Source organism: Misgurnus anguillicaudatus, chromosome 17, assembly GCF_027580225.2.
Source record: "Misgurnus anguillicaudatus chromosome 17, ASM2758022v2, whole genome shotgun sequence".
In the NCBI taxonomy this organism is placed as follows: Eukaryota; Metazoa; Chordata; class Actinopteri; order Cypriniformes; family Cobitidae; genus Misgurnus; species Misgurnus anguillicaudatus.
The window spans coordinates 31,063,700-31,090,951 of record NC_073353.2 but is presented as its reverse complement, the minus strand read 5'-3'; the positions used below and the strand labels follow the sequence as shown (position 1 = coordinate 31,090,951).

General features: G+C 37.3%; 1 protein-coding gene and 2 long non-coding RNA genes across 9 annotated transcripts; 1 reads left to right on the top strand and 2 right to left on the bottom strand.

Moving 5' to 3' along the window:
* Positions 1–105: 105 nt before the first annotated feature.
* slc12a8 (solute carrier family 12 member 8) lies at positions 106–27,163 on the bottom strand. Of its 5 annotated transcripts, none has more exons than XM_073855350.1 (15): positions 27,041–27,153; positions 26,730–26,857; positions 26,228–26,302; positions 25,976–26,122; positions 25,671–25,862; positions 24,152–24,383; positions 12,101–12,214; positions 7,742–7,829; positions 7,398–7,485; positions 6,612–6,758; positions 3,325–3,970; positions 3,158–3,249; positions 2,953–3,070; positions 1,863–1,923; positions 106–582 (listed from the first exon to the last, which is right to left on the bottom strand). In XM_073855350.1, the coding sequence occupies exons 3-15, from the start codon at positions 26,267–26,269 to the stop codon at positions 411–413; spliced, it is 2,139 nt and encodes a 712-aa protein (XP_073711451.1). In that variant the 5' UTR covers positions 26,270–26,302; positions 26,730–26,857; positions 27,041–27,153; the 3' UTR covers positions 106–410. The 5 variants fall into 5 exon arrangements, with proteins under 5 accessions (XP_073711451.1, XP_073711450.1, XP_073711453.1 ...); XM_073855349.1 differs by having other exon boundaries at positions 26,730–26,862; positions 27,041–27,151; XM_073855352.1 differs by having other exon boundaries at positions 1,822–1,923; positions 26,730–27,163.
* On the bottom strand, positions 8,530–10,075 carry LOC129450134 (uncharacterized). The gene is made up of 3 exons (XR_012358390.1): positions 9,772–10,075; positions 9,426–9,509; positions 8,530–9,254 (listed from the first exon to the last, which is right to left on the bottom strand). It is a non-coding gene; the product is annotated as an uncharacterized lncRNA (long non-coding RNA).
* On the top strand, positions 13,546–15,752 carry LOC129441859 (uncharacterized). Of its 3 annotated transcripts, none has more exons than XR_012358389.1 (3): positions 13,546–14,231; positions 14,569–14,812; positions 15,487–15,752. It is a non-coding gene; the product is annotated as an uncharacterized lncRNA (long non-coding RNA). The 3 variants fall into 3 exon arrangements; XR_012358387.1 differs by having other exon boundaries at positions 15,372–15,751; XR_012358388.1 differs by lacking the exon at positions 15,487–15,752 and having other exon boundaries at positions 14,569–14,899.
* Positions 27,164–27,252: the final 89 nt, after the last annotated feature.

The following is a 27,252-nucleotide window of genomic DNA, read 5'->3' as shown; positions in this document are numbered from 1 at the left end:
ACAAAATTTGTTTTGGGAGAGGCTGCATAGTAAAATGTGGGGTGTGTAAAAAAATCCTTAAGTTACTGTTCATAGGTGTCACTCAATTTAGAGATCAAGCAAAAATAAAAGACAACATTTACTTCTTTGATACAATCTGATATACAAATATTAGCCTTCATACAAGCACTGTTTGTGAATATCCTTAAACATTAGAGGCTTTAACATCCAGTAGGAGACCACGACACATTGCATGACTCTGATTGCACATTCCCTGGTTTAGATAAACAGTAGTACTCTTCAAAATGTTCTGTCCCATGCTTCTACTACAACCTCAGAAATGTCTCAAAAGTGCTGCACATCAACTATTCAGGCATAACTTTATCAACAACATGTCCTTGAACGTCAAGCCGGACACCATTGTAAGATGCTCAGTTTGACTGAGGATGGACCATGGTGTCCGTAGTGGTGATAAAAGAGGAGTGATGGTAACGATCACGAAGTGCAAAATCTGCATTTTCCTCTGTCAGCTGCTTGGTCTCCATGCCAACAGCTGACAAAGACGGTGTCACCACAATCTGATCCTGAAGGGCCCCTTCTTGCCTAAAAATAGAGAGCGATCTTTGGTAAGGTTTTTTTTGTATCTACATGCAGTAATTAGAATCACATTATGTACACTGCACTTTGATAACATGTTAAAGGGGTCATATTATGAGATTTTTTTAAGATGTAAAATAAGTCTTTGGTGTCCCAAGAGTGCTTATGTGAAGTTTTAGCTTAAAATACCCCACAGATAATTTATTATAACATGTTAAAATTCCCATTTTGCCAGAGCAAAAATGGGTAGTTTTTGGGTGTGTACTTTAAAATGCAGATGAAATGCAAACACTTATCGCAATGATCGTGGTTTGTTGCAATTGAAACACAATTGTGCTGTCAATTCTTTTTGCTCTCTTTCTCTCTGCACTAAATGGCAGTGCCGTGGTTGGATAGTACAGATTAAGGGTGCACTCGCATTATCCAAACCAAACCATGCCCCAGCGCGATTGTCACCCCTCCCTACTCCCCCAGGTGCACGCACTCACACTGTACTTTTTATCGATCCGAGTCCGGGCGCGCTTTTGTCATTAAGATGCGATTGTTTTGAAAAAAAGCAGTAAGTAAAGCTCTCTCTTAACACTGGAACCCACCGTAATGGTAAGTCTGTGTTTTTTTATTCGGAGTCGCTTGGTGCGCAATTACTGACAGCCCTCTCACATGTCATCGTATTGCTTAGTTGATCTGTCACGTGCGCAGCTCGGACATTCACGTAACCCCGCTGCTCGCATCAAAAGGTTTTTACGGCAGCAGATGAACGTGAGTGGTCGCGCAACTGATGTCTTCACCTTTTGAATCGCGCTCAGGCGCGATTGCGCCCACACAACAGCCTTCCGCGCCTGAGCCTAAGTGAACCACGCTCCGGCCCACCTCTGCAACCCGGCCGCGACGCGATTAACCAATCCGCGCCCGGGCGCGTAACAGAGCGATCACACTTGTCAAACAAACCAGGTCAAACGCGCCTGAGCGTGGTTTGGTTTGGATAGTGTGAGTGCGCCCTAAGGGGCGGTATTATTGTAACTGGCTTGCTACCTACCTAACAAAACAGGTGAAATCTGAACGACCTAATTTTTCACACGTTTGCAAAAAACAAAGTTACTGGGTTCTTCTTTTTCACGTTTTCTAGGTTGATAGAAGCACTGGGAACCCAATTATAGCACTTAAACATAGAAAAAGTCAGATGTTCATGCTATGACCTCTTTATTTGTTAATTTCTAAAATGCAATCAGGTTGAAAGTGCTTTACTTTGCCAAATTTGCAAGAGGACATCTCCTAACAAGCCGTACCTGCACAAATTTCTCAGAGAGGTCTTGAACCACCTGAAGAAGCTGAAGCGAGCTGCTGTACCTGTGGTGAAGTAAATGAACTTGACTTTGTTCAAATCAATTGAACTTGTTAAAAATGAGGCAATAAAATAGCGATATTAAATCTTCCTGACTTTACTTATGAGATAGCTAGCCGTGTAATAAGCAGATAATGTACAGGCAGTCGGTCGTTATCACAAAATAAGCCCCTTCAGTGCGATACCCGCCGAGACTCATTTCTGCGATAACACCTGGCTGCCTATACATTATCTCTTACTTATAAGCCACATATAGAGTTATAAATATGCTGAATCAGGTAACACAAACAAACATACTGTAATGCGGATGTTAATTTCATTAAGGGTTACAATGATCACCCAAATTTCAGCAATGGAGTCAAAAAAGAAAAAATCAGTGGCGGGCGGCCGGTGACTTCTTTTTTCGAGATGCCTGATGTGAAGTTCGTCACAACATGTATGTAGCCCGTCATGCGTGTGGTTCCTTTTTTCAAAATATGCGTTATGCACGTTGAGAGATCCTGTGTGTATGATGTGTCTTGTCAAAATAAGTGCCTGCTGCAGATGCGTCTAAAGGGTTTATAATAAAAGAGACGCTCGCGTTTGTCAGATACTCGCATAATCTCATGCGTAATAAGAGTTTACTGTTAAGGGAGTGTCTTGCGTGTATTTTGTGAACGTGAGCATCTCTTTTTTCATAAAGGGTTTTGACGCATGTGCAGCAGGTACTTATTTTGACAAAACACATGATGCACACAGGATCTCTCGACACACAGAAGACATATTTTTTTAAAAAGGAACCACACACACGACACTCCAACCACTTATTTTGAATTAGCACCCCTCGGATGAGCAGTCACTGGTTAAAATGCTCAGGGCTGAAATTGGCTGTGCTATTTACTGTACCTTTACCTAAGAAAGGTACTCCAAAAGGTACAATAGTTCCAGTTTAGGACAATAACTGGTGTAGGCACATAGGTGGGCTATAACTTTACACTTTTCCATATGTGGAAAATAAAAAAAATATTCAATCAAGTTCGATTTGTTACAGTTACCTGGTGGCAAACCTGGGCTTGTTGTTCCAATGTAGATAAAGAGGATCAGGGCTGCTGTAATGTTAATCAAAGCGTACATCCACTGGATAACAAACATTATCATAAAAGAGCACACTGCCTGAAGTAAGAAAGAAATATAATGCATTTAATCTTTATACAGTAAATGTAATGAACTGATTAGATATAGATGTTGTTCCAATCTTACTCCAATTAACGAAACCCAGTGGTTACAAAATCTTGCATAGACTGAACCTTGGATTGATCTGATTTCTGATCCTTCAAGGCTTGGTCCTGACCCTGTGAATTAAGCTGTTTTAAAACACAAATTTAAATCGCTATATTGAGAAATTGGATCATGTTACAAATACTTACAATTTCTGTCTATATGCTCTCTTGGGAGCTGTTCAAGTTTAGCTGAGACAAAATTAGGCAAAACCTGTTTCCTCTTGACTTCACTTGTAAGGTCAGACACCATAAGTTCTCTTTGGCTGCTGGTATCATCATCAAATCCAATAGTTTGTTCTGGCTCCCTATCATCTTTTCCTTTATCTGATTGTGCATCGGTGTTTAAGTCCAACCCAAAACTGTTCATCAGTGTTTCTTTAGCTGGAATCTTTGACTTCCTGCCTCTGGCTTTGGAGACAGGATTAGATGCTCTCTTTTCTTCAACACTGTCTGTGCTGGGCAATGGAAATATCTGGTTCATGTCTTTGGTAAACTCCAGTAGTGAGCCGTTCATGGGGTCACTGATGCCTCCCTTGCTACCATAAGAGGGATGAGAGCTGGATACAAGCGTTTTCCTGGAGCTTGACCTCTTGATCGGCGTTCTTCTTTGTTGGACCTGAAGATCATAGCTCTTCACCACACAGAAGTAGCAATAGTCAATTATGCTGTAGGTAAGCATGAAGTTGATGGTGACGATGGGAGCCAGAACATTGACCTGGCCGACAAAGATGAAGGCCATGGAGATCAAGCTGGTCAGACAGATGGCAGCCACAGGGGTCTTATTGGCCCCATGCTGTTAATCAAAAAAGGAATGGGATGATGAGATCTATGGCTCTCAGTGTTGCCTTTTTGTCTACTGCCTACATAAAGCAATTATCGTACCTCGTAATGTAAGTGACTAATTGGGTGTGTGCTAAATGCATGACACACATACTGTAATGACTCTTTCTGTAAAGCACACACTTTCAAAAGAGCATGACGATAAATTCAGTTCTGCCTAAGAATTTGGCCTAGCTATTTTTTGTAGGGAACATGCTTCTTATGCTTCAAAATGTTGCCCGTGAAGTTAGCTTGCACAGGGTTCCCACACCTTAGTTAACTTTAAATTCAAGGACCTTTCAAGGACTTTCCTGGTCCAATAACCTCAAATTTAAGGACTAAATGTGGGGACACATTTCAAGTGAGAGCAAGATTACATTATGTTACTTTTAAAGATACATTGTTACAGTTTCCTTTCGAGGGAACTCGCGCTGCGTCACTGCGGTGACACTTTGGGGACGCCTTCAAGGGTAAGTGCGTTTGAATGTGTATATCAAATTCAACACATGGTGAAACTTAACGACAAAGACAGGGTGACGCGGGAGCCAGGAAGTATATCGCTATCTGAAATATTGCCAAAGACGGCATTACAGGGACGCAGGAAGTATGGCAAGGGAGACCCAGCGCTTCGTTCCCTTCTTAGGGAACAACAGTTACATACGTAACCCGAGACGTTTTCACGTGTCAAACTCAACTATGCAAAAAAGCATTTTGGTATGAATCAACTGTCGCACACAGAAGATATAAGCATTTAAAGTGAACAATTAAGCATACGTGCTTAAAACGTCTAGATTTTTATCCTACACTACACAGGAAATAATATGGATTTTTTTCCAGAAAACTTCTTGCATATAATAGATTCAAGCACTTTCAATGATCTGTATCTATGTATGTATATTTTCAAAAACTTCCCAGGGCCTTGAATTTTCCCCCCCGGATTCACAAACTTTTAAGGATTTCAAGGACCCATGGGAACTCTGCTAACAAGTTAGTTCACATAATTAAAAAGATTAATTATGGGCGCATTAGTTTGGTTACTTCAAGTTATGTAATAGTTATGAAATAAGTATAAACTTTCAGTTAATGCATTCTAAAAACAACATCATTTAAGTGCTCTCTTTCACCCAAGCATTATTCTCCAAGCTCGAGGCTGAGCTGGAGTGCCCGCACTACTGCTACTGGCTGGCATAGCTCCAAACCCACCTGGGTTGGTCTTTTCTGTGCTTCCTGCATTTGTTCTCAAACTTTGATTCAATGTGAGATGTCTCGGGCGAGTTTGTAGCCCGTAGCGAGAGGTCAGACAGAGCTCAGGCGAGGGAAAGGGTGTGCTGTGCTTACTGAAAGCCACAATTGTTACAGTTCATGTGTTTTGGAGTGCATTTGGGTGTACTATAATTAGGAACTAATCCTGTCCTTTGTGGAACATTGAGCTTCTTTGAGATTAATAAGTAAACTATTCATTTAATGGCATGAAAAAGAATGTTTACTTTTATCCATCAGAAAAACGCATTGTTTCGCGTGTGATCATCTATCATTATCCAAGTACCCATTATAAGAATGTTCATGCTATACAGTTAGTTTACATTTACAGAACATTGGCATTATGAATAAAGCCATTGTGTGGCACAATACCACCAGGGCTGAATAATATTAAAAGAGATATAAATGGTATTTTGTGCAACACATTTCATAAGAAAATTTATACTTTATAGCACCATTCGGACAGGATTCGTTTTCCAAACAACATTTGAGTTTCAACGTGTCCCCCACGACATCTGTGATTTTATGTTCCGATTCGGACGGGATTAAAATTCTCAAGCGATTCCAGAGATGGGAGTGTCTGTTTCATGCGTTTGGGCGTTGCACAAGATCACATGCTCTGGATACGCGTGTTTGAAATGTTTGAAATTTTGCTTTAAAATGTAAAATTATGTCATTTATTAATTTAATTTTAACAAATCAAAATAACTTATACAAATCCTACTAAAGTAGCCTACGTATTTTATATAACTGGCTGCTTATAATGAACCAAAACAAAGAAATAATGATTAATAACAATTTATTATCTTTATTAATTAACATTACCATTCCAGAGTTGAATAAAATAAGATTGAGTTCCTTACCATATACTGATATTACAGTGGCCAGTCTTAACAGTGTTTGATATTCAGCTCATTTAATTATTTTATTTCGCCGAATGGAAAAACATCCATATCTGAATCAATGGGACTCAGGAACTACAATATACGCGCATTAGTAAGACCTTGCGGCAGAACAAGTCGGCCAAAACACGAAAAGAGGCGCATTTTCAGACATGGCTGATTCGGATGGGATTAAAAACACAGAGGACCTCTGAGAAGCACGATTTTCTCAGACGTCCCCCTGTAAAACTAATCCCGTCCGAATAGGGCTTATGATTAATTATTATGATGAAAAAAAAAATTTAGCAGAAATTATCTATGCTAAAAATTCGTAAGGCTTTTACTAGAAATTACAAATGAAATAAGCTATGAATTTATACACCAACGCTTGCTGGAAAATAATGGCATATGGCCTCCTTATTGTTGAGCACATATATTACTAGTGTTTGAAAACAAACGCACAAATATACCAACCCCTTTCTCAAGAAACCAGAGAGCTGGGATGACTCTCTCCTGGGCGATACATTGAAGGATCCTGGGTGCTCCGTACAGGCCGCCCATACAGGAGGCCAGGGAGGAGATGTAAAGGCCCAGCAAAAACAGGAAGCCAACCAAGGAGACCTGGGGACAAAACAAACACAGAAGGGAAAAGAGTATAGAGGACTCCACCCAGCTCTGTTCCGCTTGGTCAGACGAAAATCTTAATATGTGTTGAATGTTAATCAAACGTAAAACATAGAAACGTAACCTGAGCCACGATCAAACACTGCGTGAGAGTGGGGAATTACAAATAATTACATAAATGATGGTTACATGTACAAAACACCAATTTTTGGACTGTTGCAAAATGCAAAATTGATAACATATCTGGTAACTCTCACGGCCAACATTTAGGAGTAAAGGCTACACATGCATAAGATGTCCAGCACAGTGTTCACTTCTCGCCATTGCAATATAGCCTACACTAAAAAACCAAGCTGTTTCAAACCCAACAATTGTGTTAAATAACCTAGAAAATGTCCATATTTTACCCAACCATGGGTTAAAATCTGTGCTTAGGCTATCTGTAGCATTGACAATGACTTCAAAAGGCCCTTTGAGATTTGTGCAGACACGAAATTACATTACCATGACAATACATGCTAATGTAACATTTTATGTGTAGATAACTGATATTGTCTCAAATCAAAGAAAGCCTTGTGAATTTTAATACGGGGAAAACCCATGTATCCTTTGAAGGCTGGAATAACATCAGATTACCTTTTCGGCTATTAAGAAATCATAGCGTAGTGCTTCTCTGGTGCAAATGGCTCCTAGCAAGAACACAAAGATGAGATACAGGAACCACCTGTGGATTCCCATGCAAGAATCAGGGTTTAATTTATTTTATTTATAGAAAATAATGCAACGAGAACTGTTTGACGACATAACATTAAATCTGAGATCAAATAAAGTAACTGTTTTATTTACTCAGGCAGATTTTAATTTCCTTCTATTTTAATTTTGGAGCCAACCATAAAGTATGTGTAGAGTCAACACAATAGAGGTTGAAGTTACACATAAAAAATAATGTTTATTTTAGGTCTGGACTGACAGATACATACGAGATACAAACCGCAGCAAGAGTTCCCACTGGGATGTTGTGTTCAGGTCTCTGGAGATCTGAGCTCATGTTGAATCCTGCCATCACACCTACACACAAAGAAAGGGTTACTGTGCAAACATAGCTTGAAACAAGGGTCCATTTAAAACCCGAAAAGCAGATTTATAATAACATCTCAGAGCTAAAAGGGATCTTAAAGGGATAGTTCACCCAAAAATAAAACTATCCCTTTCAAGTTGTTTCAAAACTGTATACTATCTTTGTTCTGCTAAACACAAAAGGTATTTTGAGGAATGTTTGTAATCATTGTTTTGTAGCACCATATAGACTTCCATAGTAAGACAAAAATACAATGGAAGTCAATAGTGCTCCAAAACTGTTTGGTTACAAACATTGCTCAAAATATCTTCCTTTGTGTTCAGCAGAAAAAATAAATTTATAAAGATTACAAACAGCTTGAAAGCCATAATTTCATTTTTGGGTGAACTATCCCTTACTGTGCGTTCACATAAGACGCGGTAGAGCCGGCAAAAACGTGCTATTCGCGCATAGTTGGACGCTTGAACATTTTGAGTTTACTCGCTTTATTCTAGTCATTAGATACATTAACACAGAAATTCGCGTCATGGGAGGAGCTTTTGCGACTCTGCTCGCTTCCTGTAATCATGTCACTACTAGAGCAAGCTCCTGATTGGTTAACGTGGCGCGATTATTCGCCAAAGTTTAAATTTTTCAACTTGAGCTTTCCCGTGACAACGCTCAATTCTCACATCCCGGCGCGGCAGGATGCCTACACAGCAAAATCTGGAACCTCACAATAACTCTATAAGAGTTAATTTCAACACTTTAAAAGTGTCTCATGGGGTCCACTCCCAATAGAGTTATTTTAACACTTTTGAAAGTGTTGGCACATTGACTCTTTTAAAGTGTTAGCAATTGACACTATACAGAGTTAAAAATCTAACTATAAATTGACACTAATCAGTGTTAAATATTTTTATTTGTTAAAAATGAACTCCCTCGGTGTAATTTGTTAACTCCAATGTAGTGTTATTTTTTATACTATGGTGTTAATATGGTAAATGTAAAGACAGAAACATATTACGGTACTTTTGGGACAAAAAACTTTATTTTTAAACAGTTTTTTTTAATGTAACAATACAGCAGTATAATCGATCATTATCATTATAAAACTGTTAAGGATTTTTTTAAATGTCATCTGATCAACATTTATTTATGACAGAAAAATTGTCCTCAATGTATCATGCATTTAAGTGTTCATTAAATTAACATATTAATATCCGAGACAACTAAAAGCACAATGTATAACAATAGTACAGATATTTATAAATACAGTTTATGGGATACTTCAGTTCATACAAACAAGTTTGACTTCATTTTAATCCAAAATCCATGTTGGTCTTCACATAATAACAGCAGAATATGATGAACCAGTAGCTGTAAGGAGGTGATATGATCCTCAGTCAGACCTTCAGACTGGATATTGAACGTTTCTGTTAATAAAACAAAATTTAAAGGGGAAAATGTATTATTAAAAAACAATATTTAAGTATAACATTGCAGAAACTAATATTTACAGAATGCATTACAGAATTTACATACAGAACACATTACAAAATACTTTGAAAATAGTTATACATTTATGTTTTGCACAAAATACTCACTTTGTTATAAAATTGCTCTTCATCTTAAGAAATTTTCATGTAGGCCAATTTCTGTGCTCCTCCAAAGTCCCCAAAGTGAATCTCCTGCACACATTAATGGATTTAAAATTTTTTTTTAAACTAAAACAGCATATAAAGCAAAAAACAACAAAAAACTCCCCAAAACATTATGAGTATGAATTGCTCCATCTGAGACTAAGACCTAAACTCAACTGCAGCATTCATATAATGACAATAACACATCACTCTTAATGTTAAACTTCATACTAACAGCAATATAAAACATAACACCTAAAAACTCTCAAATGTTATTGATCAAAATTGTATTTATTGAACATTTACTTACCATTTACAGTGAAAGAGATGACCTTCTGCCTGAACTGCATCATCCAAAAACACGGTTCAGTGTGTGCTGTAAAAAGTGGGAGGTCTTCTGTATTTAACACCCTAGGAGTTAACAAACTCCACTAACAAAACACTGTAGGAGTTGATTATTTTAAAAAGTGGTAACACTCTGTTTTGACACCAACTCTTAATTTTTATAGAGTTAAATAAAATAGTTTTAACTCAATCCAGTGTTAAATTAACTCTGAACTCTTTATATTTCCATTAACACCGTAATTTTAACTCTGCTAAATTTGCTGTGTATTCCCGTCTTTAATATTACTTTTAACATAATTTCATTTTTGGTTGAACTATCCCTTACTGTGCATTCACACCAGATGCGGAGGAGGCGGCAAAAACGCACTATTCGCACGTAGTTTGACATTGAACATTTTGAGTTTACTTGCTTCATTCGCGTCACACGTGAAATTCTAGTCATTCGATACATTCACGAGGAAATTCGCATCATGGGAGGGGCTTCTGCGACTCTGCTAGCTTCCTGTAATCACATCACTACTAGAGCAAGCTCCTGATTGGTTAAAGTGGTGCGATTATCCGCCAAAAGTTCACATTTTTTAACTTGCACATTTCCAGCGACAACGCTCAATTTGCACGTCCGCCCGGCAGGATGCCTATTCGCGTCTTTACATTGACTTAACATGCACTTGCCCCTTGCCGCCTCTTCCGCGTCTTTTGTGAACACACAGTTATTCTTTTTAGTAGAATTGGGCATGACTGAATTTATAAGAGTCATCTATCTGTTTAAAGTTAATTTATCCACACTATTCCTACGCCCCATGACGCTTTGCGCGAATTATGGGTGCGACTTCCGGCGCGTACTGTCACTGAACCAGAGCCGGCGATTTCCATGATGATTACGGTCATAGTTTCATGTATGAACCAGTGTGAGGATGAAATTAAGAAGTGTCCTGATACATCAAGATATATTCAATCGTTTCATGTTGTTCCTCGGGGGTGAAGGGTCTTCAATGGGCAAATATAAAAGCACAGAGACATACCGTATCAGTGGGACAGTCAGTCGACTCGAGTGTTTAATACATGGAATATATAGAGACTTATTGTTTCTAACCTTTTCAGTTGATGGTTTAAAATGTCACAACTGTCCCTGGTGTGAGTTTTTTTAAACGGCAATTTTTAATCGACTTATCGAGTTTTTATGGCTACACATCAAGCTTCACGCGATCCGACAGCAGCAGTAACTTGCTTCTCATTCAACACAATGTATGTTATTCAAACAAACCATAAGAAGCATATTAAACTACTATTACATGTTTTCAGTATTGTTTTCATTTTATGAAAATATTATACAGTAAATAAGACATGAGCTTATAAAATTATTTGCTTAAAAAATAAAACATAACAAAAGTAACAGTATGCGTAAACACATCACGAATAAACATTAACTAATAAGCAGTTAATGTCGTAGGCTATATATTATGTACTGTAATCTCATTTTGTAATAATATATAGTAGCAGAATACATAAATCAGCATATTTTTATCAGCATAATATGTTGTTTTTGAATAATTATTGTATTTATTGTTCACTGTCAGTTTCTATGAAAAAGTTTTACTGGATGGATGTGTGGATAATAGATGCACGTGCACCACATAAACATTCAGTTCTTGTGCGTGTATTATAGTTAAAACAACTGTTTTGCGTTTGTATCATCTATTATGGCAACCCCTAACTGCCGGTTTTCCTGGATTTCATAATAAGCATTAAAATGCCAGTCAAAATGGCAGACTCGTATCCCTCGCAATAGGACTACTATTAGCTGTAGTGGCTCACCGGAAGTCTTACCCATCTGAGCTCAAGATGGCGTCGCCCGCATTTACGTCAGGAATAGTGTGGATAAAAATTTTCTTATTTTCCAAAAAAACATATTTTTAAGTTTTGGACCCGCTGGTAGGTCTGCAGAGTTTAAGGAGTTAAATGAACACTCCAAATACAAGGCTCTAATCAATGTTTCAATCTTTTCCATTAAGCAAAGCCTGGTAATAAGCCTGGTTTTGTAAGTGGACAGGAGAATGAAATATTATTATTATACAACAGAAATGTGTGAGCGATGACGTGTGTTTTTCTAACAGGGGAAAGATTTCTGGGAGGCTGCATCCAAGACAAACCACAGCTTCTAAAGTAGAACTAAAACTATTTGAGGCTGCTTAAATAGTCAAGTAACATCATGAGCTTTCACTTTTCACTAATGGCAACAAATGTATTCTTGTATTAGTATTGTTTGTTATCCAAGGTTTTGTGTGCAGGCTGACCTGTTGCTGCAGGAAAGAAAACCCCAAACACAGTAAAGAAAGTCTCGCCAGTCGTGTAGTCTGGCAGCGTGTTCTTACGCAGCAGTTCCTCCGAATAGCCAACAAATCCATGCTCTGCAATAAACAGAATCAGTCCAAAACAATGTTAGGAAAGATATTTGTTTATTACAATGTCAGCAAGCTTGAACCATTACCGAGTGCTTTATGTGGAAAACCTGCACTGAGAATCTGATAACAATCAGACTGAATGTGTCATAGTCTTAAAGTATATGTAAAACAGACATTACGTACAATGTCTAACTTGTCTTTAAATTAAACCCGGCCTCGTTCTTAAAAAAATAAGCAGAAATCAGACAGATCTGTCTAAACATTTCATGTGTTGCAGATATTCGCAAGGAAACATTTCTTTGCCCGTGATCGCATACAGTAATGCTTTCCCTGACATGCAATATTGATCCCTCACACAATCATACAATAACCCCCTCCCACCCAAATCAAAGTGGGATCTCTAGGGTACTGAATGTCAGAGGTAATACTTCAATCTCTGGCGTGAAATACTACAGACTTGGTTTGGACTCAATAGTCATGCATTGACCGATCGCCACCGCCCCTTATGTAACAACCCGGGGGTACAGACGCCCCGCCAAGATGCGTGCGAACCCAGGACCGGCCTATTTCTTGGGAATACATGCCAAGTTCAATATTTCTATGGTGTGGACATGTGAAGGGAATGCAGGCTTAAGCTCTGGGTGTGTTCACAGGCAAACAAAACAAGCCAAGAACAGGCGCCGCAGAATATTTACACAAACAGATATCACAATTTTACCATACTTTCGGCAGAGAGTGGTATTTTTACTCTGGGTGGCAATTTGTTAACATTTGGATAACACTGATGGTATATTTAGGTGGATTTATTTCTCATATTTATTTTGTATCATGCAGTATAATGTTTGTAATTCTGCTTTTTTCTGTGATTTATGGTTTTCTACGTAAAATCACCATACATAATGTAAAGAACACTATATCAAAATTAATAAGTATTAGTAAGAACACGTCCAAATTGAAATCAATTTGAAATCAAACTTGAAGCTCCTAATCTTAGACGATAGCTTATATGATACTATTGTGGTGCGGTTTTCTTTTTTGGAGCTTGGCAGCAATTCCATTGCAGGAAAACCATGACTTTAACAGGCAGTGTTAGACAGGAGCATAACACAACATAAAGTGCACTAGTCTGAGTGCCTGATAACAATTACATTGTTTAAAAGGAATTTGGGATAGGGCATATGGTTTAGTTGCAGTAGTTAAAAATTTCCTTGATCCCCAGAGATAGCATGCAGAAGTTTACAATAAAGCATGCCAAAAAGAAAATGTGGATGGGCTGGGAAGGATCTCACCTATTCAAAGACAAGGCACTCATCCAGAGAGAGATCTACAGGACCTATGGGGTCAGAATTGTTTCGTATTTCTGAATAAATATACTATGATCCACAAATAAATATAGAGAGTTTCATAAATATTTTTTAAATCCACAAATGCACAATAAGCGAACCATAAATATATGTTAGACATTTCATAAAAAGGAAGGAAATTCACAAATAAATAAAATGGGATTTGCAAATGAATTTTTTTTATAAATATATATTTGTATTTTATTTGTATGTGAATGGCTTCCTGCGCATTTGTGGATTGCTTTCTGTGCATTTGTGAATCGCTGCACACATTTGTGGATCGCTTTCTGTGCATTTGTGAATTGCTGCACTCATTTGTGGATCGCGTTCTGTGCATTTGTGGATTTGAAACATTTCTAACGTCAAGACGTGCACAAGAATCCACAAATAGGTGGACTCCGCCCACCGTCTACTCCAGCCAATCAGACAACAAGCACACTGTGCTGACCAATCGTGGCACGATCTCCCTTCAACCAATCATAGAGTCTTTTCTAGAAACATTGTGCAAAAGACCCAGACGGAGGAGGACTTTTATTATGACAGCGAGTATCGCTCACTCAAAGCAATGGCGGAAAAGCGCTAGTTTTGTACAAGTGTCTCGCTGTGTGAGGCATGAATCGTGTTGTTGTGGAGACAATAGCACAAGATTGTTACGCGGTGTGTTCATGTGCGTCATTAGAGTAAGTACAGTTAGATTTGCATGTTTTTTTGTTGTTAAAATTTCCGTTATTAATAGCGCTAACATGTTATTAGCTAAACTGTGAATCTACTAGGCTGTAACGTTATATAAATCACTTTCTTTTGCTGTTCATCAATCTGTTTATCCTGTAATAATGTCAGTTATATTACATACGTTGTGTAAACACTGCTAATGGTGTAAAATTTGTCATTTGAGACACGTCTGTGTATTTTATTTTGATAACGTATGAGGGGAGAAGCTGTAGCTAATTTGTCAATGTAACGTTATGTTTATTAGCATTAGTGTTACTTTGGGAATCCTGTTGTAATCTGTTGCAGGAAACCACATCTCCACCTGCCTATGATCTGGCTAAGCTCTCAAATATAGCCAGGCACTCATGCATCTCCCTTCACATGCCATGCAACCAAGCTCATAAATACAGCTCTGGCCTATCTCTCTTAAAGGAGCATACCCTCATCCTGTGCAGAGCTTCATTAAAGGACTACTACCAATATTCACCATTACCTTCATCAACGACTGCTCTGCTATCCAAGTTGTGCCTCTCATTCAGAGTTCTGTGCGGTGTGTGCTACCTCATAAATACTGAATGCTGGCTCTCTCCTATCTGATGTATGTTCTCTTGTGTGCCTAATAAACAGCTCAAGTTGGTTCAACGCTCTATATTGTGTTCTGACAGACACCCTGGTACACTGCTATATTCATTCGTAACTAGCCCCCTACACTTCAGAGTAGTCTTCGCTACCATCATAGTTATGTAGTGACATTTGCTTACAGATAGTTTGTATCTAACGTGGTACATTTAATTATGACATGACAAAACAATGTGTTTTACCTCGTCTCCTACTACAGAACTGATCATTTAATTACACATTATGCATTATGGTATCTTAAATGAACAAGAAATTCCTGTGGTGTCTACATCTTAATGTTAAGAAGGTTTAATATGTCAAAGCTGTTAGATAGTCTTACAGTGTTGTTTTTATTTTCCCTTTTATGCTCTGAACAAGCTTATGCTCTTACTGTCATTAACAGTAAAATTCATAGACGTAAGATGGATTTTTACACAAGTATGCAATCAAACAACTGGTATGTTATTTGTTTTTTATTGTGTGTTTTTTAGGAGTGGGGGTGCATTCAGCTGATGTAGATGTTTGCCTAAAAGGGATATGACAGACGCTACATATCATTTCATGTGATTTTTATATGTTTTACGACTTGCATCTTTACTTGACCAGGTGTTACAGATGATCAACAAAATGCCCTCTGGAAGGTCCTGAGCGGGGAATTCTCTGAAGTAAAGGATGCATTTGTGTTCATATTTCAAGTTCAAGAGGATATTGAATTTTTTTGTCATACTGTGTTAATGAACAAGGCCTGAAGGTCAATGCCATGTTTCTCAATCAGCAATTGCAGTAGACAGGAGTGAATGAATGAAATGTGTAATGAACTCATTTATTTATGAATCAATAATTTGAAGGAATAAATAAGCTCATTCTTTGTGTAAGCTTAGATGCAGACATTTGTTAGAGTGTGCTGAAATAAGTAGTACATATTTATATAGAACACAATATATTAAGTAAATTAAATATTAAATGTAAACAAACACACACACACACATATGTAATTTCTAAATGGGGTGTACATTTAATTTTAAGTTAAGCCAAGCCAGATTTATTTATATAGTGTTTTTTTTACAAAGTTGCATTGCTTCAAAAACCAGGGAAATTACTAAATTAATAGTAAATATAATGGGTTATATAGTATTATTCCGAACTATAGATTATAATCTAATAAAACAGTATTTTGTTCTTCAACTATTGATAATTTAGTCAAATAATATAAATAATCAGGAACAGACCAAACTATACAAGCCTTTCCAATTTCCACCTCACATTAAAATGGAACCTTAAAAGGATTAAAATTACCTGAGAACAGGAGTTTGATATTACATAAGGGATTAGCAAAATTGAAACCAAGACGTCTTTAAGATTGTAGCCGAATTATTTCAAGAAAGGCTATATGCTATATTAACAGAATTTACAAAATGCTAAACTTAGTTACTATTAGCCAGGAAACAAACCAACACGGCAACAGAAGGAACCAAAATGCCACGTGTGAAGTAAACTACTGCTAAAAACCGGTTTTAATCAAATTAATTTGACAAATATTAACCTTGACATACCTTACCACAAAGTGTATTAAGAGAATCCCTAGTAAAGAATTATTGACAACTGTCAACAGTGCCCGTTCCTCAATCGGAAGGCTGCAGCCTCCGGAGGTTGCATATGCAGGCTGCATAAGTCATCACGTCTGGTTAATTTAAGTTAACTGAGCATTACATCCGCAAATCATAAGCATTTTACAACAATTAACGACTAACTAAGAATAATAGTCAACTTTATAATAGTTAATTTTCTAAAATGATGATGTATGCAGCATACAAAAGATTGCCTGATGAAATTCAACTGTGTTCCCGACCTAACAGTAAAACAAAATGTGATTGGTTGGAGGGAAATCCTGCCAGGACTGGCCAGCACAGTGTGCTTGTTGTCTGATTGGCTGTAGTAGACGGTGGGCGGAGTCCCCCTATTTGTGGATTCTTGTGCACGTCTTGACGTGAGAAATGTTTCAAATCCACAAATGCACAGAACGCGATCCACAAATGAGTGCAGCAATTCACAAATGCACAGAACGCGATCCACAAATGTGCGCAGCGACCCACAAACGCACAGAAAGCGATCCACAAATGCGCAGGAAGCCACTCACATACAAACAAAATAAAAATATATATTTATAAAAAAAAATCATTTGCAAATCCCATTTTATTTATTTGTGAATTTCCTTCCTTTTTATGAAATGTCTAACATATATTTATGGTTCACTTATTGTGCATTTGTGGATTTAAAAAATATTTATGAAACTCTCTATATTTATTTGTGGATCATAGTATATTTATTCAGAAATACGAAACAATTCTGACCCCATACAGGACCTGGCTATGCATAAGCATGATCCATTTCCCTCTTGGTTATCTTGTGATGGGAAAGAATGTGTTCTCTTGGATTAATGACATGTTTATCCGAAAGGAAGTCACCACCCTTTCAGAAGCCCTGCCTGTTCCTACACTTCCAAGTCACAGTTCTTAGCTAAAAAGGGAGAGTTAGAAAAAGAACAAGAAAGAGATCAGAAGGAAAGTTCAAGTAGACGTTCATTCAGGCAAAACAGAAGACAATGTATCGCAATATGGCATATATCTGCACATTGACAGGCTGTATTAAGACAGCAAATCGCAGCAAATGCGAATCTGCGGCCCACCCAGCCATCTTTTCAAGCATTTTGACTGCAGTTGGATATTTATAGTGGAAGTTCTTCTGATCTGACTATTTGCAAGAGGAAGTGATGATGTGGACATTGCTAGTAAGGAGTTCGAATCTGCTTCCTGCCTGCTCTTTTGTCTCAGGCCAAAAATGTGGGTGAGTCCGGTCAACACCCTTAACCCAAATCTATGAGCGCATGTCAGTTTCCTGTCCAATCCAATGGGTTTAAATAGAGTGGCTTTCGTATTTACTGTAAGTTGAGAGCTGAGGAACACAGCATACTATCAACCCAAAAGATAAAAGGCAACCTACACTGTAAAAAAATGCTGGGTTATTTTTAACCCAGCGTTGGGTCAAAAAAGAACGAGCCAGCCCCTTGGGTTGTAATTTAACTTATGTTGGGTTGTTTCAACCCAAAATGTTGGGGTGGTTTTAACCCATTGTTGGTCAAATAGAAAACTCTTCTAGGTTAATTTAACCCAACAGGTGGGCTCTTCTCTTTTTGACCGAATGCTGGGTTGAAAATAACACAGGATTTTTTTAGAGCGTACAAAAGTGTGTACATCACACCTTCATAAATTGGATTTTGAGTCAAAAACAAGTACACTGAGAAGGATAGAAAGTCAAATAATTCAGTTCTAGGTTGCAGACATTTACATTTCTCATCTATTTTTATCTATCTATCTATCTATCTATCTATCTATCTATCTATCTATCTATCCATCTATCCATCCATCTATCCATCCATCTATCCATCCATCCATCCATCCATCCATCCATCCATCTATATCCGTCTATCTATCATCTATCGGTCTGTCCATCCATCCATCTATCTATCTATCTATTTATGTCTGTCTATCTATCTATGTTTATCTATATCTATTCATCTATCCATCCATCCATCCATCTAGCTATCTATATCTATCTATCTATTTTGTCTGTCTATCTATTTTGTCTGTCTGTCTGTCTTGTCTGTCTATCTGTCTTGTCTGTCTATTTGTCTTGTCTGTCTATTTGTCTTGTCTGTCTGTCTGTCTTGTCTGTCTGTCTGTCTGTCTGTCTGTCTGTCTGTCTGTCTGTCTGTCTGTCTGTCTGTCTATCTATCTATCTATCTATCTATCTATCTATCCGTCTATCTGTATCTATGCCTATCTATATCTATGCCTATCTATATCTATCTATCTATCCATCTATCTATCTATCTATCTATCTATCTATCTATCTATCTATCTATCCATCTATCTATCCGTCTATCTGTATCTATGCCTATCTATATCTATGCCTATCTATATCTATGCCTATCTATATCTATGCCTATCTATATCTATGCCTATCTATATCTATCTATCTAATTATCTATCTATCTATATCTATCCATCTATCTATCCGTCTATCTGTATCTATGTTTATCTATATCTATGCCTATCTATATCTATGCCTATCTATATCTATGCCTATCTATATCTATGCCTATCTATCTATCTATCTATCTATCTATCTATCTATCTATCTATCTATCTATCTATCTATTTTTGTCTATCTTTATCTATCTTTCTATCTATCTATTTTTGTCTATCTATATCTATCTTTCTATCTATCTATCTGTCTATCCATCTATCTATCCATCAATCTGTCTATCTATCCATCAATCCGTCTGTCTATCCATCTTTCTATCTGTCTATCTATCTATTTATGTCTATCTATCTATGTCTATCTATATCTATCCATCTATCTATCCGTCTATCTATCCGTCCATCCATCCATCCGTCTATCTGTCCGTCCGTTCGTCCATCCATCTGTCTATCTGTCTGTCCGTCCGTCCGTCCATCCATCCATTTATCTATGTCTATCTATATCTATCCATCTATCCGTCTATCCATCTATCCATCCATCTATCCATCCATCTATCCGTCCGTCCATCCATCCATCTATCTATCTATCTGTCTGTCTGTATCTATGCCTATCTATAGCTATCTATCAATAGGTGTTTCTCAATGTCAAGGAAGGATCTTCGGAAGCCAGAATTTCGAGGATGCTACGTCATCGACTGTTCCAATGTCGAGGATCCTCGGAATTTCAACCAAGGACTGAGTCCTTCGTTTGAAAAATATCCCATATACAGGAAAGGAATGCATATGTGTATCCTTGCGCTCTTCGCTCTCTCAAATCACCCACAATCCTATGTGTGCAGCGCCGACTCAGAGAGCAAACCTTTTTACTGACCCAAATGCTAAAGAGAAGCTTCGCCTAGCCTCTGAAGGAAGTGACTTGGAAAGACCTGTCCTGCCAAGGAAGTATCCTTGACATTGAGAAACACCTTATATCTATCTATATCCACCCATCTATGTCTACCTATATCTACACCTATTTATATCTATCTATCTATCTATCTATCTATCTATCTATCTATCTATCTATCTATCTATCTATCTATTTATCTATCTATATATATCCATCCATCCATCTATCTTTGATATAGAGCCGATCAACACAATTTCAACTTGCAAGCTGAAAAGCAGAACATTCTTAAATCCTAAACTTGCACAACCATACACAGAATTTGAAACAAAAACAGAAAATTAAAAGTCTAAAGCAGTATTTAACCTCGCAGAAAGCTCAGAGCTCCTCTTTTGTGTGGTAACAGGCACGGGAAAGGGACCAAAAACTAGGAGGTGCTCTCAATTTTTAATCTAGCACTTGCAAAAGTATGAACACACTAGAGGGTTGTGCTTAAAGCATTTCCAGCAATAACATTTCCAAATGATTTAGCAAAGAACTAAAGTAGGTACCCGTATTATAAGTTCGTCACTCCACTCCTATTTTAGCCTCCTCTGGTTAGGAGCCAACAAGTGCCCTATGGTACAGTTTACATAACATGTAAAGCCTCAAGCATATCCTCTTTTGAAAATGATTTTACAACCAAGATATGACCTTTTCAGCATTTATAATGTCATGAGTTGATCTGAGTGGATGTGTTGAGATCAACCCATAGAAAGTGTGCAGTCACAGTTATGACAGTTTCCTTGCGGTGACCACCTTCCCTAGACTACGTGATTAACAGCGTTATCAAAGTGTAAACACATCTGCACAACAGCTCCTTTTCCTGCCACTGGCAGGTAACCCACCCATGTGGCGCCCGGCCTAAACTGCGAGTCCCTGGAGGCATGACAAAAGTGAGATCATACCACAACAACAAGGTTTAATTGGAACAACCTGGAGGAACCAGAACCGCCTTTTCTCCTGCCAGAACACACTGCTGCCTGGGTCCACTTCCTAAACCTGATAATCAGAGGAAGATGATAGCAGCAGTAGCAATTTAGGGGTAGCCTAAAGTCCTATATTCAATTCATAACATCTGACCTGTCTAGCTTTCTTTGCAAAAAGAGAGGACGGCATCTTGTCTCTTCTTTGTACAGGAAGCCAGTAATCAGGAGAACAGGAAGAGTTGGGATGGATTTCCTGTAAACCCAGTGTGAAAGTACAAACTGACCTCGTCTGAAGTGGGCAGCCACAAAGAAAACCCAAAAAACAAAATAAGAGTGCCGGCATGCTTGCTTTCTTTGATCCCATTGCAAATGAGCCTTCTTATTCTCATAAAAAAAAAACTCTTGTAATATTATTGGTTGCTTTGCTATACTTACATATGTACCCCTAAACCTTATACCTCTTTTACGATATTTTAATCTGCAATATGTATGGGATCACAGCTTGTTATGAATTCATAAAGGGAAAACAAATGCTCTCAGGGACAGTAACTGCAACAACAAATGCTTTGACCTTTCTGCTTCTTCAATTTCTATATGCACTTGTTTTGCTATTGTAATTTTTATTAGCAAGTGACCCTGGAAGGAGACATGGCGCCACGAGGGGGCACTGCCCTCTCATGTGATTTGTGCCCCCTCAGTTTATTTTTGGTATTTATAGCATTTCTATTTAATTTATATGCAACAGGGCTATGCGTCTCCGACTGGCAAGTATAGATGAATAATCGCACTAAAACCTTGCCCGTTGGCACTGTTAACTGTGGCGTGCAGGTCTGTTAACAACATATACTTTTAATAAGGTAGTCAAATAGTTTTACTTTACTTTTTTACTTTAAAGGGTAGATTTAAATAAAGAAAAACAAAATGTTTTGGGTAGTTTTTGACTCGTGACAAACTTCTCCGCCTTCTCTTTTCTCTTTGAGGCCCCACTTTTATGTTTATATTTGTCCATCCTTAATGTTCATGTAGATAGCTGCTATAGTAACCTCTCACAATGTGTTTTTTTTTCTTCTTTTTTTGCGCGGCGATGCGTCATGTACAAAAAATTATGATGTAGTAGTCTACGCAAACAAGAAATGACGGAGAAATTAGACGTTACTGAGAAATAAGACATCACTACACATGATATGCATACAAAATATACATGATACTACACATGATATGGATACAAAATATATTTATTGCTGCCACAAATAAAAATTAAATTGAAAAAAAAATTAATTAAAAGCTGGGGCGGGCCCAGGGCTGGGCCCCTTATTGCCCCGGGCCCATTTGCACATGCTGCATGCCCAGATGCTACGCCACTGATTTAACATAATTGTATGGCATTTAAAAATTAGAGATGGGTTCTGTTTTAATGTACCTAGTGTACCTAAAATAAAAGAGTTTAATACACAGGTTTGTGGCTATTATTTATTTGTATTAATTACCCACTTGTAAACTTATGTTTACTGTTCTTTTTTATAAATATAGTATTTGTATTAAATCTAAATTCATTGAGTTGAATCGAGAATCGAGTATAAAAATTGATCCGAGAATCGGAATCGAATCGATCTGGAACATCTTAATCGATACCCAGCCCTAGTATGGACGGGGTTTTATCCAGCATTTATCCATGCCATTATCTGCGCTATGACTTATGATATGCTTATGCTATTAGTTTAGCAAGTTTAGCGTGTTCAGAAATTCAATGCCAAATCAAAAAGATTACAGCTCTTCTAAAAAAAAGGTAAGATATTATTACAACTATGATTTTTTCCAAATTAAAATGCAAATGTATTAGCTTTGTCTGTTTGGTTAGCTGTGCAATATTCTTGTGCAAATATTGTGTTTAAGGGAACACTGCGTTCAAATATCTGCCAAAACAAAGTAATCTCTGTGTTTTTTTTTTTTTAAAGTTAAGCCCCCATAAAAACTTCACCTGCCCCCTGTCATTTCATTATGTACCCGGGCCTGCCTGAATGATGGGACCTATTAAAGGTCTTACTAACTTTCTTCCAGCTTATCTTCTGACCTGAAACTGGTATACAAAACTTTTTGTTTAATTTTTTGAGTCTAGTGTTTTTATGGAAACTAAAATGTAATAAATGCGAATTACCATAAGCACAAAATAAATGGCGTAATCAATTAGGTTTTTCAACACAATTTATGGCACTAATTGGAATGTCTCCCCGATTTGTGTTACCCTGACACCTACTGGACACTTGTTGTAAGTGTGTGTAAACTTGCTGCACTGATATAAAAAAAAGAAACCTCTGTATGATTTTACTTTGAACAACAAAGTACAGAGTTTAAATGAGTAAAAACTAACAGATGAAAACACAATAAGCAATATGTACCATCAGTATTTGAATAGCATTATATATATATAGTCACAATCAAGTTACTTGAACCACAAACAAAAATTACGTCATTTAATCAGAAAAGAGAACTATTCAAAGAAATGTCGATTGTTTGAAGAAACCCTTTAGCACATACAAATTGAATTAAAGATAAATTGACTTAGACTTGAATATCCTCGTTCAGCAGGTTTGCCAGGAAACGTGTTAAGAAAGAAATGTCAATATAAGGCAGACAAGCACTGTTTAGCAAGAACTGTGACTCCAGGGCATGATTCTCTGAAGTACTTCCTCAAAAAGTAACTTGTGGCTTGTGGTACAGTCACACGTCTGTTTTAAATATCCAATTTTAATGAATTTTTACAAATCCATGTGTTGGCAAACAGATTATCTCACACATTAATAATTTATTTTCTTATTCCCTATAAGGAATCATCTGGGGCCTGTAGTATTGGTTTAGCCAAAGACTTTGGCTACATCCGAAACCGCCTACTTCCATACTATATAGTAGGCAAAAAGCAGTAGGCAAGTAGTATGTTCGAATTCATAGTATTAGAAAAACTGTAGGCGAAAAGTACCAAGATGATCTACTGCTTCCGCCAAAATCCCGAAGTGTTCATTCGATGGACACTCTGCTATCCCGTGAGCCCTCAGATGAGGAGTTATCCAATGAAGAAGAAGATGGAGGGGTGTTGTTTTATTCAAATAAAAATCCTTATATTAAACAGCTGTCCCTTGTGTTTAAATTGCGCTTGTTTAATATCAATCCAGTTAATGACTAACTTGTTGTCTTGATGACGTATGCCATGTGATGTATCAACATGGCAAATGTAGTATTTCCAAATTCATTCATACTATCCCTATCCATTCTATATAGTACCTACTGTTTAAATGGTGATCTAATTCAGTACCTACTGTCACAGTATGCGATTTTGGACGCAGCATTTACATGTCAAAGTGGACATACAGATGAAAACTCACCTGGATCTAGATGACTAAATGTCCCAATTACAAAATCCAAAGTGGACAGAGCTAATATGGCAAGCAGAACCAGCTGAAGACGTATGATCCATTTCACCCCGGCCAGGTTAATCCCAAGCAGGCCCAACAGAACAGCCACAGAAATCCCTCTCACTGCCCACACGCTCTGCAAACCAAGCACCTGCGCAATGGACTCTGCGAAACCTGTGACATACAGCGCTCCCGCAACACACTGTAAACAGAATAAAGAGTTAAAATACATATAACAGGAATAAACTTCTTAAGGAAACAAGTATGCAAATAAACACCATGGGTCAAAACACAATACTGGTCCAAAATCACATGGCTGCCTTTTAGTTGCAATATTTCCTTTAAAAAATAACTGCAATTATATCATCATACAGTACATTACATTAGGAGAGGAACCAAGGAGATATTATCACCGATTTATGATGGTAACTGCACCACCGCTGTGTAAACAACAGTATGTTCCTTTGAAAAGAGTACCAAATTCAGCCATCATTTGTCCATGTTATCAACAAATTAGATACTGGTGATTCTCACGAAATTAGATTTGCGAGGTGTCATGAAACATTTTGATAATAAAAGTAAATGCTATCAAAATAATAATCATACAGTTATAAACATCTCTTCATGTACTATTTTGCACATGATTTCAAATGACATCATACAAACCAATTTTTTTGTTTTTTCCATATTTAAGGGGGAAATTTTCATCACCGCAACGTGTCCATGACTAGATTTAGGTTCTTTAACATGGAAATATTTATAATAAAAAATCTTATACTATAAACATTTACAGTAAGAAACATGTGGTATTTGGTGATCATTTGTAAATGTAGTGACAATAATAAGGAATATAAATGTGTCCAAGACCAATTTTCTCATCCTCCGCAACAATTATCAATCATTGTTTAAGCCCTCAAGGAACTAACATTTAAAAAATAATGTTGGAAGGGACATAATTGACTGTGACACTCAAGATGGCTACCGGGTAAGCAGTTCTTATTTTTTCTCTCCAGATAAAAGTTTAAATTTTGTTTGTCATAGTACCTAGACAACTTTTTAGTTCTCATTACCGAAACATGCGTTTGTAAATGCATATATTTAATGTAATATCATGTTGCGGTAATGATCAAATAAAAAATTTAAATAATTCTATAGGAAATATTTTTTTAATCCTCTAAAAATAACTATATGTAAGTTCATAAGAAATAATCTTATATGCGCAAAAAAATTGGCTTCAAGGGCTTTTCAAAAATTCTGTTGGTGGACACCTAAATCTGAATTTCGTGAAAATCACCCTTGATCATTTTATTCTCATTTTGACAGTAAACAAACAATTAATGACAATTCTTTAAAATAAAAAAGGTTTGACTTGAAGATAGTAGCCTACTATGTCTGCCATACTAATTAACTGCCCACATTACCAACAAGCCTAGACCAGTACTATGTTTTGACCCATAACTGATCATCAATGCAGTCAAGTCCTGCTCACCTGTCCAAATACATACAAAAGACCCACAGTTCCTCCGACCCTCCCTCCAAGAACAGTGGAGATCATGGAGTAAACTCCACCGTTGCCTGTGCTGCAACACTCACACACCCCTATTCCTGACATCACTGTAACCACGGCAACCAATACAACCAGTGATACCAGAAGCATGCCCAGCAACACACCTGTGTTACCCTGAAGATAAACAGTCACCCTATTATTTGATGCCCAACATTAAAACCTTAAAAATGTTGCATATTAATGAAATCAGGGACCTATGTTTAAACTATAAATCTGCCATAACTCACCACAAGCCAGCCAGTGCGCAGAAAGAGTACAACTCCAAAAATGTTGATCATACAGGTAGTAAAAACGCCATCCCAGGTGCCAAACAGTACTGGTTCCCAGACAAAAAGCTGCACCTTCCACCAAGGTTGAGCATTACTCTGAGAACCCTACACAAACCAGTGTAACTCAAATCTAGTCACCATTACTGTGCCTATGACCATTCAGATGATGTAATTACATTATTTGTAATGATAAGGCAGATTGCAAATTACCTGAGCATCTTCATGAAATATTTCTCGGACCTGTGGACACATACCTCCTCCTCCTGGGCAAGATTGTAATTAGATCTGAATGAAAAGAATGGTTTTCTATAAGTTAGAGATTAACCTATAGGTTTAAGATTTTAGAGCATATCACAATTTCTAAGTAACTTAGCGTTAGTAGGCTGCGTCGCGATTTGATACATTGTTGAGTCTGAATGACTCGACCAAAGCAGTCTGTTTAATAAGTGACAGCATGGTATATTTACTGTGAGTTACTAATATCTACCTTTAGCAAACATTTAAATACTTTAAAGTAAAGGACATGGCGCTAAATAAAACCTTTCGACGCTAACCGTAATCAAGTAAGTTCTGACTCGTGTTTACACTGCAACGGTTCATTTTAACAGTCTGTGCAATTTTAAACCAACAAAATTATTACAATTATTATAAGACAGTATACTTTTATGTTGTAAAAAACTGTAAGTTTCATATTTAAAAGACAAACACATACCTGAGGTGGTGTCGGGCTCCCGGATACGACCGCAGGTGAAGCGTGAACGCGAGGCTCGCGCGTGCGAGTGTTGTGTAAACTTCTGTCAGGCAGCAGCAAGATGGTTCAGAAATCCTTCTTTCTCTAATCTACTCTTTATGAGTACAAGGCATTCATATTGCAGTTTTGTGAAACTATTTGTTAAAACCAGTTAAAATTAATTTGTCAAATTATTTATATAACTTTGGTCTTTTATATCGTCTTTAAATTAAACAGTGATTTATATAAACGATAACAATTTCCGGTTGGTTGATTGAATAAACGATACATACACTTTAAACTATTTAATCTTACGTTATTTTGCCGTTATTTATTATACAGTAAGCCAGTAAACATGTAAAAGTCGACTAACAGCTGTCTAACTAACAATCCTGCTGATATCAATGAAAACGCTACGTGTACATGTGCAATAAACGTCATTAAACAAATATGTACCATGCAGCGCCACCTAATTTCCAGATCGTGAATTGCTAATGAAATACTT